We start from the raw sequence: 19,287 nt of genomic DNA on the forward strand, positions 1-19,287 counted from the left end.
CAGATTCCTTTCTTAACATAGCCTACCTGATGTAGGCTATTTGAACGTTTAGACTAGAGTAACAACCCTTTTTTGTTTGTTTTTGCTAAGGCCCTAGAAGGGGCGTGTAAGTCAGGCAAGTAAACATGCTCACTTCATTATAAAAGTATGTGTTCTCTCACTACGCTCCAGTCATCAGAACATCTGGTGACCACACCTTGTTGGCCTCAGCAATGAAGTGGATTGCTGTGGGCCTTGTGGCAGTGGCCATGCTCGGCTGCTTGAGCGAAGGACAACAAGGCCCCTACGTACCTCAGGTACCTCGTCCGATTCCGAAGAATCCGGTTCAGGAAAAGGAAATTCCCGAGCTTCCACTCAACTGGGAATATCCACATGACCCCACACTTGAAACCCCAGGGGTTGGGATAGAAGTGAACAGGATTCCTATCGTGGCTGTCACTGTGGCTGTTGCGTGCGAAAACAACAATGCTCATGTGGAAGTAAAGAAAGATTTCTTTGGGACTGGCTACATCATCGATGCTGCAGATATTAAACTGGGAACCTGCGATCCTGTTGGGGAGGACACTCTTGCTCAAGTGTTGATTTTTGATACCCAACTGGAAAGATGTGACAGCAGCTTGATGGTATGCATAATAATTTAAGAGAGTGTGTATATTTGTGCAATCTCAACAAATGGAGTAGCACTGAGGATTTTACTGTATTAAGTCATATAATGAGCACAACCATTTTCATATAGAATGATGTACTTATCTCTTTGCCAGATGACTGAAGAGGCCCTCATCTACACCTTCAGTCTAAACTATGAACCCAAAACCGGCAATACCCCTGTGGTGCGGGCCAGCACCGTGGTCGTTACTGTGGAATGCCACTACCCCAGGTGTGTAGAGCAGCGGTTTGCGGTTTGCATGCACCCTCTGTTAGCTCCCGACCTAGCTGATGCACCCCCACACATGGAAATATAAATTGCATAAGCTATATAGAGACATATATTTCCTTTTTATCCACATATATGCACATATATGAACGTGAATATGGCATAATATATGCAGCATAGGCTATATTCTGCATTACTTGCCATATATTGGCAAAATATGTTAATATATTTAAAATAAAACCATAGCACCACCATTAGACTTTTCATGTTGCGCACCCCCTAGAAGGCGCTCGCGCACCACAAGGGGAGCACGCACCACAGTTTGGGAACCACTGGTGTAGAGCATCAACGGTCAGACAGAGTCAATCTTTCTTAAAGAGGGTGCCGGTGTAAGTGACATTGTGTTGCAATTATTGCTACAGACTATTTGTTCAGTAACAGGGGTCTCTCTCTCCAGCTCTTTAGTAAACAGAAAATAAATGTTCAGTAAAGATACCAATTTGAACTTTGTATGAGAGAACTAATATACGATCAGGATAAACAATTAAGATAAGACGGTTGGGGAGGACAAAAGAAAGGGAACACAATGACATTGAAGCTGTGTAACTGTAAACTAGTGTCTAAATGATTTTTGTGTGTAAAATTGGTATACCAACCTGAACATTTATTTTCTATTTACTAAAGAACTAAAAAGATGGGAAGACCCCTGTTACTGAATAAATACTCTTTAACTCAAACTTTAACTGTTTAACAAAACAAATACAATGTGTTTGTGTTCGTTATTTTTATTTCTGTAAACAAAATCATCACTTACATTTATTTATGGTTATGTGTAAATCCATTGTATTATCTTCCAGGAAGCACAATGTGAGCAGCCAGGCACTCGCTCCACACTGGATCCCATTCTCTGCTACAAAGGTGGTGGAAGAACTCTTGTTCTTCACTCTTAGAATGATGACAGGTGGGTAAAAGAATAACACAACACAACAATAGTCATTCACTTCAAGGTCTCTCTTTCCACTCTCAGTATACTATGATACAAAGTATATACTACATACATTCAGCAGGTGTAACAAAATTCTTCTTCATTCCCTTGTACAGCCGACTGGGTTTACGTGAGACCAATCAACCAGTATTATCTGGGAGATTCAATCAATATCCAGGCAACAGTCCAACAGTACTTCCATGTCCCCCTGCGTGTCTTTGTGGACAGCTGTGTAGCCACTGTGTCACCTGACGCAAACTCCCAACCCAGATATGCCTTCATTGACAATGATGGGTAGGATATTTAATAACTTTCAACATGGTGTGCTGATTTTGGGCATCTTAGGCAAAGATTTTCATAATGTTTATTTTCTTTCTTTTCTTTTTTACGTGCAAAAATAGCCACGACTCATAGATTGTAGGTCGGCTATTTTTTCACAGCTGTGAACTCTGTGTATCACATGGCTTCAGTAAACAAGCTGCAGAACAGAATAGTCAGTTTGTCAGTTTGTGACCAACGCAAAAGCTTTTCTGACAAGTTAACCTGATTCCCCGTCCATGTCTTCCATCCAGCTGTTACGTTGATGCCTATCTCACAGGCTCAGACTCCGTGTTTTTGCCACGCACTGCTGATAACAAGCTGAACTTCCGGTTGGAGGCCTTCAGGTTCCAGAATATAGACACGGACACCGTAAGAACCGCTATTGTGAATATTTTGGGCGTCGCTCGCGGAAATAACAGATATTAAGATAACCAACATTTTGTCTCATTCCATTAGTTCTACATTACCTGCCATTTGACAGCAACCTCCGCTTCCCATGACATTGATAGTGGAAATCGAGCATGTTCCTACATGAATAATGGGTAAGAGTGTGCCTGCTTAGTGTGTAAGTATTCTTCATTTTTGTGAGTAGTATAAAGTTAACTTTTCTTTAATTTTCTCTTTCCATAGGTGGAAGGAGGCGAGTGGACCTCCGAATGAAGCTTGTATTTCATGTGGTCAGGGTCTACCCCTAGACCTCCTTGACCACCAAGGCATAGGTGGTTCTCCTATAGGTAGTGGTGTTGGTGGTTCTGCAGGCGGTGGTGGTGGCGGTGGCGGTGGTGGTGGTGGTGGTTATCCAAGCACTGGTGGTGGTTATCCAACCACTGGTGGTGGTTATCCAAGCACTGGTGGTTATCCAAGCACTGGTGGTCGTTATCCCGGTGGTTCTGCAGGCACTGGTGGTGGTTTTAACCCTGGTTTTGGCGGCGGGACTACGGGGACGGCAATTGGACGGGACCCGGGTTTTGGCTATCAGAGTCAGACTGGTTCGACGAAGAAACACGTACGAACCGGTCGTGGCGTCAAGCAACAAGGTACGTTTAATGTGACATTTTAGAAATGGTTGTATAACCAAAAAAACAAAAATAATAATAATCATAATAATAATCTAACCAGAAAAAGTTAACACAAATAGTTGTCATTTTACAAAATAATAAATGTCTTAATTCATCATGGGCAGTAAAACAAAAAAAATATTTATTTTTCAATTTCTTCCAAATCACACACTAAACACATTCTGTCCTCCTCAGGAGTACCAATGAATCTACCCCTTTCTAAAGCTAATGGTAAGGTCCCAGAATGCAACTGTGCACAAAAGGATCTTTGACTTTTGGATACATTTGGATACATTTTGGATACATTTTGTGTATCAGATATAATATAACACAATGTATCTTCCCTTTTCAGGCCCTGTCGTATGGCATGGTTTTGTTGGTCTGGGTCCCATCACAATCCAGGAAAAGGTCCAATAACCACCTGAAGACAATTTCCATGGAAATAAATTCTGAATGATTGATAATTGTCTGAATCTTATTTAATGCTCATGTGAATCCTTTCAGCTTATGGTGACGAACGATTGGGGGAGTGGGCACCTATATGGTCATATAATAGCCTATAAAGTAAAGGTATTCAACATCCATTATATAAAGATGTGAGAAATAAAGATCTTTAAATACAAATCACTAGATCTAGATAGATTATACAGATTTTAATGTTGTGAACAGCTTATGGCCTAACCATTTCCTGCAGTTCCATCATTCCAGACCACATTCATTTTTCTCATGGATTTCCAAAAATATTTATATAAATTAATTTAAGCCTAGAATCAAGCCATCCAGAATCCTGGTGAATCATGGCCATACACATTTGATTCTCTGAATCAAATGTATCAATGTATAAAGAAGAAAAAAAAATATTATATATATATATATATATATATATATATATATATATATATATATTTATTCCACTGTGAATAAACCACACACGCACTCTGCGTGTGTCAAGCACAAGTACAGTATTTGTCGCCCCCGCGTGGCAGTGCATCAGTTTCAGCACCATGGACAGAGGAAGTGCATTTGTTAAAATCACACACAGTAGAATTCATTTATAACTGCGATAGTTACTGTACACGATTGGGTGCCCACACTTTTTTGATACATGGAACCAAATGGTCCAGTAACATCCATTTGATTCCATGTACCTGTTGTGAGTTAATTGACATTTTTACAATGTGCTTGTGCTCATATACACCCCCACCCACCCCACCCCCCTTCTCTGCACTGCTGGCCAGTCGCCGCTCTGTGTCATAGCAGCAGCAGCAGCATCTCACAGCACACATTCACCATTCAGACATTAAGGCAACACGCGGATTGCGGCTGTATGGCTGCTGGCACATACGAATCGGGAAAGAGGGATACATGTTTTTTTGGGGTTTGTTTTGATTTTCCGTATAGTGTCGTGTGCGCTTATTTCAGATGATTTATACACGACACGTATATTTCTCCCCCGAGAGTGGATCTAGTTCAATGTAGATTTGATGGTGCTTGGCCCTAGGTTCGTGTTTTTTTTCTTTCTGTAATCTGTAATTCTGTATCTCTCTGACTCTGCCAGCCCAGGTGTATCTGTCTGAGTGGCCGCAGACGGTAGACCTGAACAACAGAATAGAACAGAACAGAACAGAACAGAACAGGGGGCGTGGGAGTCAGAGAAACCGCTGTCCGAGATTAGTAGCTATTGCGTCTGCCTGTCGCCTCCGATCGTGAATGGACTGCGCTCCCTCCGTGATTTTCTGCTGTCACTCTGAGTCATTTCTGGAAGAAGATGGCGGACAGGGCTGAGATGTTTTCCCTCTCCACTTTCCATTCCCTCTCTCCTCCCGGTTGCAGGTAAGATCACACCGCGGCAGAATAGGGGAATGCATGGGAACGAATCGATGGTCCCAATTCAGGACTGGAGACATGGATGGCGGGGACTCGGGGAGAGCGGGCAAATGGATATTATTGGATCACTTACAACAACAGTGTTTTGATGGCTATAGTAAAGCAAAAACTACCGAGCGACAGAAAATGTAAGACATTATCAAAATGTGCTATAGGCCTGCACTGCCTGCCACTGCTACTCCCTCTCGATGATGCAGCCGCTAACGCAATAGGCTATTATGGGTGCGATTGCATGGGAAGGGTATTTTATTGACCTAAAGCGAAGTGTTCACTTTTTATTTATGGAAATAATTTTGTTAATAATCAAAATTGGTCCGTTGTGAGAAGTGAGAGTAGGGTTATACCAATATTAGACGGAGGCGGAGGGCAAACGATTGATTTTAGCTGCCTTGCGCATTCTCTCAGATTCAATTACCTCAGAGGCACTGGCAGTGAGGCCCACGCCCTATTCTATTGAGACAAGCTTAAGCCCAAGCCCAAATTTGTTGCATTCGCCCTGACTATTTATTTGGCCCGAAACGCTTTGACAAAGCATATATAATAGGCTATTTGCAATTGTATAGTTTTTGTGCATTGCCTAAGGAAAAAAGGGGAATGGTATAACCTCAGATGTCGACTGGTATCATTCCTACATTGCAATGTTTTTGATCAGTGCAGCACCAGTGACACAATAGTTCGTCCAAGGGTGTTGCTGTGAGAATACAATAAAGAACATTAAGTCATTCCTTTAAAACGATTATCTGGTTTAATTGCAGTATTGCATTTATTTCAATTAAGTGTCCCTGCATGGTGTCATTTAAGCTTGGTTACTGCAGATGGATGGTATAGGCTATAGCACTATTTGGATCTAAAGTTACATTGAGTGTTGTTTGTTTTGTTTTGTCTCATTTTTATCGTTTCTTTTTTTATGATGATGTAACTCTGGTGTATCACATGTATCTCATTATCTCATCTTATCAATAATATAGCAGACACAATGTATGGAATATTGATTGTGTTAGGTATGGAAACATCATATTTTAGGCTAGCTATAACACCTAGGCTACACCCAACTGGGACAAAGTGGGTTGAACCAATCCAACCTAAAACATTTTTAAAAAGCAGAATGATAATATCAAAATCACTTCAAAATCCAAATTGGGATTTTGAGTGTGTGCAAAAATGTACGTTTTGGCCTGAGGATGGTGCTAGAGGAAAAGGTCACGGGGTCACTTAAATGGCAAGGTCATGCAGGCAGCATGAACATACTGGGACAGTTTCATGGGAATATGGTGGCAGTAAAACTTGGAAACAGTACTCAAATGTTTTACTTAAGTAAAAGTATCATTTTATTCAAATGTTCATAAGTCATACAGTAGGCTTGATTATATTCTATTAGACTCAAAACTAATACCCAACATTCAAAATACGAAATATCATAACATTCTAATATCTGACCACAGCCCTGTTTCAATACAATTAAAAGTTTCCATACCAAGATCCAGCTACAACTGGCGATTTAACCCATTGCTGCTTGAGATTCATATATTTAAAAATCACATGACTGCATGACTTAAGGAGTTCCTGGAGACCAATGATACAAAGGAAATGTCAGACTCTATACTCTGGGAGACGCTCAGGTGGTTATGAGGTGTGGTTATATTCTTTCTTTTGAAGCTTCCAAAAAAAGGGAACAGCAAAAGCGACTTAAAGAAATTGAGGACATACTCCCTGCTATGGAAGAATCCTATAGAAGCTCTCTGGCACAGAGTGAAGTACGAATATAATACTATCCTTAGCAATAATGTTAGTAAGCTTTTACTCAAGATTAAACAAAAACACCTTGAGCTGGGAGATAAACCAGAGAAGCTTCTCGCTAGGCAGCTCAAAAGTGCTCAAGCCAAACGTTCAATATACAAAATAAATTCAAGTAAAAGTATCAATGCTGCAATGTAGAAATACTCTGTTACAAGTAGGCTAAAAGTTCGGAATTCTAAATGTACTTACAAGTACCCCTATGGGGTTCATCGGTATTGGACATGTCTTGTTTAGTACAGACGGATGGACCAACCGGCCAATCTTGCCATCCTTAGATCCCTGCCATTAGTGGGGCAGAATAAAATAGAGAATCTATCTACAGTGCAATTACAGTGATACGTAATCAGTATCAATATACAGCCTAAATATTCATAATTTTACTAATAGACTATAAGGACAAAATAAAAGAAAGAAAGAAAGAAAGAAAGAAAGACAACATACTATGAACTTAATATTTAGAGCTGAAAAACAGTAGGTGCTTCAGAGCAATTGTCTCTTGTCATGGTTGTGGGTGCTCATGTTCCAGCAACAACAATGCAATGCAATCCAATTAGTAAACCTGGACCAATGTGGACCTGCACCTCAATAAAGATAATGGTAACCAAACCACGTCCTCGTGTAAAGAACAATGAGAATGACCTTGACGTATAAATGTGAGGGAAATAAAGGGTACAGTCCAAGAAGTCATAACAATTCCAGTGTCACATTACGTGGCCTGTTTACATTAAACAACACACAATAAACAACAACAAAAAAATCATAAACAGACACAAAAGACAAGAGTGGCCAAAACGGTAGCATTTAATAACTGACAGGCTAAGACATTTTTAAATGTTAATACAAATTGACCACCTAATTTGCCATCTTCCCTATTCCATTCTATTTTTGTTTTATGTAATATGGATGTGGTGTCAAATTATAATTAGCTCAAAAGCAGCTTGTTGAGCATCTTCGTACATGTTTTGTGATTCATGAATGTGATCATCATGCACACATGTTTTATAAACCCAGCTCCAAAGCACTCATCAGGGATTTACTTACTGTATATGGCCTCATCGCATGGTCAGATCAGATCACGTTAGATCAATAGGCCAGTGTTTTACATGAGAGTTGATGACCTCAGCATTGTGCACATTACTGAGCTTTTGTCTATGCATCATCAGTTCTTCACTCCAGCACCGGTGGTGGTCATTACCTTTTACGTATTTCTTTCCATTAAGTTAGTTAAGTTGACACACCTGCTATTGTCTCATTTTGCTACTCAGCTTTTCTCTGTCTTATTTTAGGGTTTTTTTGGGGGCATGAGGCCCACAAGAGAATGTCGCCCTCGGTCACATACAGTAGCATGTGATCGATAGCTCAGTTTCATTAGGTTCCACCCAACCGATTTCCAGCTGACTTCTGAAAATGAACACAAATTTGTTTGATTATTGCAGTTTTGAGTGTGAATTTGTGCTCGTGCGCGTATGTGTGACTTCTTGCCTTTGCTGATGTCTTCCATCACCTTGGATCGGCTGAGCTATGCCAGGGTACCAAATACCATTACCAATAGAATCGGATTAATTAAAGGTGAAGTGTGTGTGTGTGTGTGTGTGTGTGTGTGTGTGTGTGTGTGTGTGTGTGTGTGTGTGTGTGTGTGTGTGTGTGTGTGTGTGTGTGTGTGTGTGTGCGTGCGTGCGTGCGTGCGTGCGTGCGTGCGTGCGTGCGTGCGTGCGTGCGTGCGTGCGTGCGTGCGTGCGTGCGTGCGTGCGTGCGTGCGTGCGTGCGTGCGTGCGTGCGTGCGTGCGTGCGTGCGTGCGTGGGTGCGTGCGTGCGTGGGTGGGTGTGTGTGTGTGTGTGTGCGACTGAACTGTGTTATGTTCCGAATGGGAAACATAATCCCTCCCAGAGGCTGTTTCTCTCTGTATCACAAAGAGAAACAACCGTCCCACACTGAGGGATGATGAAAGTTACTCCATAGTCCATACAGAGAAAGACATTTACCACTGACTTAAATGTTCATCAATGAGTGAGGAGGAGAGTTCAATAGCAATGTTTCTGCTAATTCCCTTCCCCTGACATTTTTAACCAAGTATAGACTTGGTGAAGTTAGTAGAATGGTAGACATGTTGTGGTGTACGGTGGTACAGTTTAATGACGGTATCATACATCATACACATACATGTGGTATTATGTGTATATGATACCGATATGTAGCCTCAAAGAAGAACGAGAGAATATGTTTCCCATGAGTCCCATTTCAACTGCATTGTTATTACGATGATGATAATTATTATTAATAATAATGTTATTATTATTTTAAATCTCCTGGAGCAAGAAAATAAGAAGAAGAAGTCTTGATAATAATTTCAATTGGGCAGTGATTTATTTTAGTTTGATTGTCTTTCATCCGGACAGCATCTCTCTCATTTAGTTTCAGTCACATTTTAGTCACCTGGAATGTTTTAGTGTCAGTCTAGTTTTAGTCGACTAAATATCCTAAGATTTTAGTCGACTAAATCTACAGTTGATTTAGTCGACAAAATGAGCCTTGATGCTGTTGTAATGGTTGATTTTGCACAATAGCAGATCTATGTAGATCAGCTATTTTCAGCATGAAACAAAGTGTAAATTGACTTGTGTCTATTACTTATACTGGACCTCTTGTCCACCCGTCCCTTCCTAACATCTTAGTCTAGTTTTGTTGACGAAAATGTCAATATGTCCTAGTTTTAGTCATCATAGCTTAGTTTTCATTTCGTTTCCATTTTGTTTTCATCAGTGAAAAATGGTAGTCGACAAACATTTTTCGTCATAGTATTAGTTGACGAAATCAACACTGTCGCCAAGGCCTGAACTCTTCACCATTTGACCACTTAAGCCCTATATATATGGCAGACGGCAAGCATCCAATTTTATAAAAATCTGGCCAATATAAAGTGCCAAATTCACTGCAGTTCTCATTAATGGTCTGGCAGGTGTTGCTATTTCCCTTTCTGCATGGCTGCAGAACAATTACCACGGAATTATTACAATGGAGATTTGACCAGACTTACACTTGAATTTATTACATCAGTAATCATTGTCAGGGGGGCACGGTGGCGCAGTCGGTAGCGCTGTCGCCTCACAGCTAGAAGAACGCTCTGCGCGCTTGTGCCGTGTTCTCTCCTCCGCCTCATCAGCGCCCATACCCTATAGGTGGGGTTGTCAAAAGGCCCTTTCTGTATGGAGTTTGCATGTTCTCCCTGTGTCCTCTAGGGTAGGTACCCTAAAACATGCAGTAATCCTGGTATCTATACTGCCTCCCCCTGGTCAGCCAGGAGGAGCCTAATGGAGGGGATTGGAATAACGTGTTCCTACCACACGCTACGTCCTCCCGGGGAAACTCCCCCTGTCATGTGATAAGAAGCGGCCTGCTCACTCTTCATGCATTGAAGGAAGCATGAGCTCAGTTCTGGGCTCTCCCCAGGTTGGCAGAGGGAGAGTACGGTAGTGCCCATTTCTCATATAACGCGTAGCAACTATCTTCTTTACCGCTGTTAAGCCTGCCATGCCTATCTTAACTCAATGTGGCGTTTATAGACCGTGGATTGTATGGCATTGTACATTTTTTGGTTCTGGTGTTTTTGTTATTGTTTTTTGTCTGTTTATACCTGTTTATACCTTATTCAATGTATCCTTTTATGTCAGGTAAAACCTAGCCAGAGCTAACGCTAGACATTTCTGGCCTAGATGGGAGGGCCGCGGCTCAGATTTGCGCACACCCTGATTGGTTCACCGATCTGTCCGTCAGCCCCGGTCTCTCCTCCCCCCCAAGTGCAGCACTGTTATTGTGTCGACCAGAAGCAGAAACCACTGGTTGCTGGAGTATACCATTCTAACGGACTGTCAAAGTTATTTCCACAGAGTCGGCACACGTTGGTTTTTTTCTTAGACGGTGTGGTGGGTTCTTCAGCCATTCTCCTCATTTTCCTCGCATAGCCTCGTTTGAAGTTGTACTGGTAATGATTTCCTCACAGTGTTATTTTGAGGGGTGCACACCGCTCAGAGCCCTGACGTCACATCATTTGAAGCGACGCCTACGCGGAAGGGTTGACTCCCACGTTTAGGCCAGTGCAGCCCATGCGTAAATCCAGGCTTTCATTTTTCGCGCACTGTCACACTCACTGTCACACTCACGGGTTGACGGGGAACTACACGGCGCATAGTACAGTTATTTGACACGTTTGCAATGTTCGAACGTCACTCGATATAACTTCAAACCAAACGCGGCTGAAACAGCGCATCGCAGCCAATGCAAAGCCACAACAAAACACAGTCAATGAACCACACAATGTTCGAACGTCACTCGATATAACTTCAAACCAAACACGGCTGAAACAGCGCAGCGCAACCAATGCAAAGCCACAACAAAACACAGTCATTGAACCACACACGCGCGCGAGGTTGTGACACAAACATACACGTTACTAAAATGATAATCAGACTATGGGGGGGGGGGGGGGAGAACACAACCGAGACAGTGCTTCTTTCACCTGACAAATATCACTATGTGATCATTTCTTGTTTCCTCATTTAGTTACCCATTCAGTTTCTTGGTTATTTTGAGACACCTTACTTCAGTCCATGCCTGTACGTAGAATTACAAAAATAAACTAGAAAAAGTGTCCTTCTGGGCACAGGTCTCCACCAGGAGGATGTTTTGTGTGTGTGTGTGTGTGTGTGTGTGTGTGTGTGTGTGTGTGTGTGTGTGTGTGTGTGTGTGTGTGTGTGTGTGTGTGTGTGTGTGTGTGTGTGTGTGTGTGTGTGACGCGGCTTGGCCTGTTGTAGCACCACCATGAGGCTGATTTGAAAACTGTCAAGTGGCATTTCTTCCTCAGCCTAGTGGGAATATGCATGCACAGTTTCACCGCAATCGGACGCTGCGTTGAGTAATTGTGGCAATTTGTACAAAACGGGTACAAAGCGGGCTACTCCTGAAAGGTTTAGAAGCCAATCGTAGTCAATGAAGGTGGATTATGAGAAATCAAACAAACGCGTCTTGATCACATGACTATGGAGAGCATGTGTACCGATTTGCGTGAAATTTGGATAAAATCTGAAGGAGTAATATTAGAAAATGTGTTTTACATATGTCGGCCTCCTGGTGGCGCTATAAAGAGCAAAGGTTTTTCCTTGGCCTCTAGGGAGTTGGCATACAAAGTTATCCACAGATCCGTGCAGTTAGAGGTAAAAACACTTTTCGGCCAGTTATAGCGCCACCATGAGGCTGAGTTGAAAATGTTCACGTGGAAACTGAGCACTCCTGCAAACTTTGGAAGCCAATCTTAGCCAATCAGGATGGAGTCTGAGAAATCTGAAAGACCTGTTTCGTTGAATGGCTCTAGACAGACTGTGTACCAATTTGCGTGATGTTTGGACAAAATCTGTAGGTGTACTGTCCAAAAACTTGTTTTGCACAAAGCGGCCTCCTGGTGGCGCTATAACAGGCCGTTCTGGAAATTCTGGGGCAGAGGTTCATCGTTGGCATCCAGGGAGTGTGTGTGCAAAATTTGACATCGACCGGGTTAACGGTGCCGGAGATTAGCTGTTCACAGACGGACGGACACACACACACACACACGGACGGACGGACACACGGACGGACGAACAGAGTGCAAAACATACTCTCTCCCCATGCCTTCGGCCTGGTGGAGACAACAAAACATACTCTCTCCCCATGCCTTCGGCCTGGTGGAGACAATAAAAATATCCCACTGCCTGACTGCTGTTGTAGGAGTGGTTGGTGGGTGGGACCTCTCATGAAAACAACAAAAACAACAACTCCTGAGCATAACCTTGAGGAACACATTTATTTTACCTCAATATAGATGGCTGTTTTTGACACACATGTTCCCAAGAGGTCATCTCATGATGTTGACCTGTGTGTACAAAGTGTGACACTCTCCTTCCTAGGGGCCAAAGACATCTTGCCCAACATAAATATTCAACTATAGTATATTATGTTATAGGTTTCTGCAGCTGACACATATGTGTATAAATAACACTGATCCTCACTGTCAAAGTTGTGATGAATGTCTGACGCACTGAACTATATTATTCCCATACACATAGAATCGCAATGTGTCTGATTGTGTATTTAGATCACCACTACTCTTCTGTCTGAAATCTTTTACTGCATCTAGCATCAGGTCTAGTTCTTCAACAATGACTCTGGCTATCTCCAAGGTCAACACTGCTGCACATTTGTCCAACCCAGGTATAGTACGTTCAGTAATGCCCAGGCAGGCAAGTGCTGAGATTGCTTTAGTGGACAAATTTAAGAATACACCAAGCTCTGCACTTTTGGCCTTGGAAAAGGACAATAATGCATACCTGTGTGGAATGTGCAGCTCTATCACCTCCAATGGTGATTCATTTAATCTCCTCCATTCTTCATACTGGTGTCAACCAGGCAAATTATTCAGTCTAGGGACTTGACAGTGAAAACAAAAGTATAATATAGATTAAGTACAATAATAAGTTAACAAACATCAAATGGACTTGTCAGCGAGTGCCTGTTGACCGGGCGTTACCTTCTTCTCATGTGAAACAAGCTTTACATTATTGTCAGGAGGATTGTCTATCCATTCTTGACAGTAAAAACAGACAACAACAGAGTTCTTATGTAGCTGCAAGTTTATCTAACATCTCCTGTACTCTCTTCAGAACATCAAAGGCCTGTGGGGATTGGGAATGACAGTAGTGTAGTGTGTCAGAGTTGGGATCCGGAACCGTGGGAATCGGAGGAATTGGATCCAACATTGAGGAACCTGAACCGGTTTTTAGCACACTGTCACAGCTGGTATGTGGACTTCATGTCTGCTATGCAATTACTATACCAGTGGTTCTCAAACATTTTAATTTCAAGGACCACCATAACTCTGCATGAGTTATAGTCCAGTATGGTTTAATTTGGAACCCACTATACTAGAATGGGAACCGTTAAGGAATCGAACCGTTAAGAGGGAATCGTTAAGGAACCGAAATTGTTGAAATGTAAAGGTCTTTCTACCAGCTGCCCAATCTGGGTACCCATTGGCAAAACAAAGGGAAAACAGCGCCAGCGTGAGTCAACAGTCTGTCTTGAGAGACTACCAGTTGCCTAACATCACTATTATAGGAATGTTTCTAGGTCCCTGTTGCTACCTGATACCACAAGAAACATAGCACATTATTTCCCTTCTTTATTTATTTAGCATGAATGAACTCAATAGAAATGTATAGTTTTCATTTCAGTTTTTTTCTCTAGAGTAGAGTGAGTCCTTAGAGATAACTTACAGATGATTCAGAAACATGATGGGATGATTAATATGAAGTATCACAGAAGATGAACATCAACAGCACTCACTCTCATGTCTTCATGAAAACAACCAGCACTAAATGCAGCAATGACACCTTCCAATGTAGCTAGATTTAACAACTTGACACAACTTGACACTTTGTTGTATGTTATATAGCAAAATTCACATCATCTCGTAGATCTGCTATTTTTGCCAAATGTTTGTATATTTTCGTAGAATGTTCACCCATTAAGTAGGGAAGTTAGCGTTAATGTGCTCCCCTAAAACATGATCATCAGGTACTGTGGTTATGCTAGGAGGAAGATTTCTTTCAAAAAAAAGTGTACAGAAAGTGTTAAAATTATGTTTTTATGTGGCCACACCCACCAGTTCACTTTCAGCTTTCAGGAACAAACCAAAAATACACAGGGAAGACATATTTGAATATTACAACCACACCTGGGGGTCTATTAGAGTAATGCTAACTCCATAGACACATGCAAAACAGAAGAAGTACAACAATCACGGCACTCCATCTAAGGAAAGAACCACTAGGGGACAGCAATGCATACAGTATACTGTAGTTATTGTGTGATTGTCAGTTTATCCATCTGTGGCCTTAGTATAGTAATTGTCTCCACCAGGCCGAAGGCATGGGGAGAGAGTATGTTTTGCACTCCGTCCGTCCGTGTGTCCGTGTGTCCGTGTGTCCGTCCGTCCGTCTGTGAACAGCTAATCTCCGGCACCGTTAACCCAGTCGATGCCAAATTTTGCACACACACTCCCTGGATGCCAACGATGAACCTCTCTCCCGAAATTTCCAGAACGGCCTGTTATAGCGCCACCAGGAGGCCGCTTTGTGCAAAACAAGTTTTTGGACAGTACACCTACATAATATTTTGTCCAAACATCACGCAAATTGGTACACAGTCTCTCTAGAGCCATTCAACAAAACGGGTCTTTCAGATTTCTCAGACTCCATCCTGATTGGCTAAGATTGACTTCCAAAGAGTGCTCAGTTTCAAACAAAATGCTGCAAATCATGAACACATCGTGTGATTTCCGTGAAATTGTGCACGCACATTCCCAGTCTAGGCAGAGGAAGAAATGCCACATGAACATTTTCAACTCAGCCTCATGGTGGCACTATAACTGGCCGAAAAGTGTTTTTACCTCTAACTGCACGGATCTGTGGATAACTTTGTATGCCAACTCCCTAGAGGCCAAGGAAAAACCTTTGCCTGGAATTTTTCACATCTGCTCTTTATAGCGCCACCAGGAGGCCGACATATGTAAAACACATTTTCTAATATTACTCTAATATTATTTTATCCAAATTTCACACAAATCGGTATACATGCTCTCCATAGTCATGTGATCAAAACGGGTTTGTTTGATTTCTCATAATCCACCCTCATTGGCTACGATTGGCTTCTAAACTTTTCAGGAGTAGCCCGCTTTGTACCCGTTTTGTACAAATCGCCACAACTACTCAACGCAGCGTCCGATTGCGTTGAAACTGTGCATGCATATTCCCACTAAGCTGAGGAAGAAATGCCACTTGACAGTTTTCAAATCAGCCTCGTGGTGGCGCTACAACAGGCCAAGCCGCGACACACACACACACACACACACACACACACACACACACACACACACACACACACACACACACACACACACACACACACACACACACACACACACACACACACACACACACACACACACACACACACACACACACACACATTGCTCCTAAACATTTTGCCAAACATCACACACACACTCCTATCCTCCTGGTGGAGACCTGTGCCCAGAAGGGCACTTTTTCTAGTTTTATCTGACAGTGTCCTGTCCCTGTCTCTTGATGGCTACTCCAGTATTAATCCAACAGTTTTGCTTTGTTACTTAAGTTTGCATTGTTACTAGGGGAGTTGACAGAATGGGTGGGGTGGTGGTTGCCATAGTTACCGTAGGAGGTAAGAAGCTTAAATCAAACACACAGGCTCTCTCTCTCTCACCACCCTGTGCCGAGTGTGCCGTATCAGTCTCTCTCTCTCTCTCTCTCTCTCTCTCTCTCTCTCTCTCTCTCTCTCTCTCTCTCTCTCACACCAATAGCAGTATCTATGTGTTATATGAAACCTGGGTACCAGCAATTGTGTGTGTATGTGCGTCCATCCACACATTTGTTTTTTAACAAAACTTTATCCCACGATTTTGCAACCCATTGTTTTCACCCAGTGTCAATTATCTAATGTAATACTGGGCACTATACTCCCTCTACCAACCTGGGGAGAGCAACGGACTGACTCTCGTGCTTCTTTCTATGCATGAGGAGTCCAAGCCGCTACTTTTCACGTGACAGGGGGGGGGGGGGGGGGGGGGGGGAGTTTGGTCCCGGTTGGACGTAGCGCGTGAAAGGAACTGGTTATTCCAACCAGTTCCTTTCCCCTCCATCAGGTGCCCCGGTTGGCCAGGGGGAGGCAGAATATAGACCAGGATTACTACTGTTTTTGTGAGGGTACCTACCTCACGGGGAGAACATGCAAACTCCACAGAAAGGCCCTTTTGCCAACCCCACCCAGGGTATGGGCACTGATGATGCGGAGGAGAGAACATAATAATATATCACACATGAATTGTGTCATTGAGTTTCACACCTTGGTTAGGAAGCCTTCTTAAACATCTTCCCTCAGTTCCCTGCTATGAAATCCAACACATTCTCTTGATGTTTGAGAATGCATTCATTTCGCTGTCTTCTCAAGTAATGCTGTTGTTGACACGTTACCGTTACAGTACTTGTGATTGTGTGTGCCTGTGTAGGTGGCTATACAGTGAGTGCACACAAGAGAAAGGCACAGACGATAATGGAAGAGGGATGGAGGGAGAGAGAGGACTGTGTTTTGGTATTGTTCAATGACTCACAGCCATACCAGCAGGACTCTGAGCGACTGCTATGAATCTGACTGTGCTAGTGCTGCCACAATAACATTCCCCACAACATGCATGGCCAGTGTTGTCAAGGTGACACAGATTTGCTCTCTTCCGGCGTTAGTCTCTGTTCTTTTGCAGTCTGTTACAAGGCAAAATAGATGGAAATTTATACAAAGGGTCTTTCACTGACTTATAATAATGAAATATCTCACACAGAGGTGGGCTGTAGGAATGTCAATGCCATCACTGCTGGTTGTAAGCAGTACCTGGAGACATTGTATTTCATGACAGGCATGGTCCACGCACTGTGACTTTGGGAAAACGCTAAGCAGGAGAAATAAACACATACTATACTGTACTGACATGTTGTCGTGTATTTTCTATACAGACTGACTAACAAACTAAAGAAGAATGGAGTTCTCGAAAACAAACTGTAGACAGTAGAGTAGTGGAAAACCATGCCATCAAAGCATCAGACAAAGAAAAACAGGCAGAGAGATGAACTGACGATCCCAATCGGAGTTGTATTTATTTCAAAGACAGAGTTGCAAAATAGCATAGCTTCCCGTGGCCATGGTCGGCCCACGGGAGCACAGCAAACTGACCTGACCGTGGTGGCCAGCCAGCTAAGACTACTGAATCATTGCATTTTCAAGACCAGATATACCGTTTACATCAAACAGAGTTGAATTGAGGAAGGGTGGAGTTACAGACTTTACATACAGAGTGAAAGATCATTTGGTAAACATTTGTAAGTACATTTATTTATAGAGCACATTTCACAGACATCATAGTCATCATTTGGTATCTCAGAGGCATCTCAAAAGGTTCCTTAAGACAATAGAATGGTAATTTTGTCCCAACACCTCACCAACACTACACCAAGCTTCAAAAGGACTTGGACAATGCCTGACCCTGCAGGGTAGCCTGCATGGGAACCTCTGAGGTGATTGCTCTCAGACAGACATCTTCTCACCCATGATCCTTGAATAAACACAGTGACCAAAATGTCCTAATTGTTATGAATATTCTGAAAATATGGATTGTCGCGAGACCACAATGTCACCACCAACAGTACCTGGCCTAAAGCTGCAATGTCTGCAGAAGCACAGCTTCTTGTGTCTCTACACACCCTATGAAGCAAAAGTTGTCTAGAAAATTGCACATCCAATCCAATTTTAAAGCACATTTAAAAACAGTAAAGGTAATCAAAGTACTTAAATAAAAAGACACAAGAACACAAAAACACAGAAAAAGGGGTCAATATATTGGCCAATATACTGTATGTATATTATAATTGATATGTCACAGGAATTACTTTCACCAAATCACCCGGAAATTGTACTTACAGCTGCCTTATCACTCTCAGGCTTACTGAAGGAATGGATTAGCACAGGGAACTACAGTAGCATCACGTCACGTGTGCACGTCCTTTGGAAAGAGTGAAAGAAACTGCGTATGTGCGGTAGAGGCAGTAAGAGGAGGGAGTGGTGACAGTGGTCCTTTTATTGGACATGGGGTCAGTCTGGGGTTTTCAGTGTTTAAAGGCAATGTGTGTCCCTGACACACATTCTCCTGTTTTGCAGTGAGGGGGAATTTGGGGAAATGGGGACATATTCTGGTGTGACACGCATTGCAGGGCTGGGGGAGAGCTTGAGCTTCAGCACTTAGCAGATGAGTAGATAAACAAAATGGAGTCTGGAAATACAGCAGTATAAAATGAGAACAGCAGAAGAGGCCGAGTACAGTGAGAATGGTTTAACAATGAATGCACAGGATATTAACATGATTGGCAATGATATGGGGTCATATTCATGCCAATATTATTTGTGTATTCGTAAAACAAAATGCGTAAAAAAAAAATGCGTAAAAAGAAAATGTGTGCGTAAAAAAGAAATGTGTGCGTAAAAAAGAAATGTGTGCGTAAAAAAGAAATGTGTGCGTAAAAAATAAATCCGTAAAAAATAAATGTGTGCGTAAAAGAAAAATGTGTGCGTAAAAAGAAATTCCGTAAAAAATAAATGTGTGCGTAAAAAATAAATGTGTGCGTAAAACAAAAATGTGTGCGTAAATACGGATAGTGTTTTTTTGTGTTTGGACTTGCGAACAGAAAAAATGGCAACCTCA

At 42.3% G+C, this 19,287-nt stretch overlaps 2 protein-coding genes across 2 annotated transcripts in view; both read left to right on the plus strand.

Moving 5' to 3' along the window:
* Window positions 1–182: 182 nt before the first annotated feature.
* LOC306923594 (zona pellucida sperm-binding protein 3-like) lies at window positions 183–3,702 on the plus strand. Its single transcript, XM_079501779.1, has 9 exons — window positions 183–623; window positions 762–877; window positions 1,732–1,835; window positions 1,976–2,153; window positions 2,432–2,549; window positions 2,637–2,722; window positions 2,811–3,217; window positions 3,434–3,469; window positions 3,591–3,702. Exons 1-9 carry the CDS (start codon window positions 213–215, stop codon window positions 3,653–3,655), a joined length of 1,521 nt encoding a protein of 506 aa, XP_079357905.1. The 5' UTR covers window positions 183–212; the 3' UTR covers window positions 3,656–3,702.
* A 1,304-nt stretch (window positions 3,703–5,006) lies between these two features.
* The window catches only part of mapk8ip2 (mitogen-activated protein kinase 8 interacting protein 2), a gene marked incomplete at its 5' end in the record, with an annotated part of 53,438 nt that continues 39,157 nt past the window's right edge, over window positions 5,007–19,287 (plus strand). Inside the window, one exon of the mRNA XM_079501439.1 lies at window positions 5,007–5,071. Within this exon, the coding sequence (XP_079357565.1) occupies window positions 5,007–5,071 (65 nt within the window). The remainder of the gene's footprint in view (window positions 5,072–19,287) is intronic.

The sequence above is a fragment of the Electrona antarctica genome, assembly GCF_951216825.1.
Source record: "Electrona antarctica genome assembly, chromosome: 5".
Taxonomy (NCBI): Eukaryota; Metazoa; Chordata; class Actinopteri; order Myctophiformes; family Myctophidae; genus Electrona; species Electrona antarctica.

What these genes read in the sequence shown, in the direction of transcription:
- LOC306923594 (XM_079501779.1), top strand. Translation starts at nt 213, where the DNA reads ATGAAGTGGATTGCTGTGGGCCTTGTGGCAGTGGCCATGCTCGGCTGC. An exon ending in GTGGAATGCCACTACCCCAG is followed by an intron (nt 878 to 1,731) that starts GTGTGTAGAGCA and finishes ATTATCTTCCAG; the next exon opens with GAAGCACAATGTGAGCAGCC. An exon ending in TGTTCCTACATGAATAATGG is followed by an intron (nt 2,723 to 2,810) that starts GTAAGAGTGTGC and finishes CTCTTTCCATAG; the next exon opens with GTGGAAGGAGGCGAGTGGAC.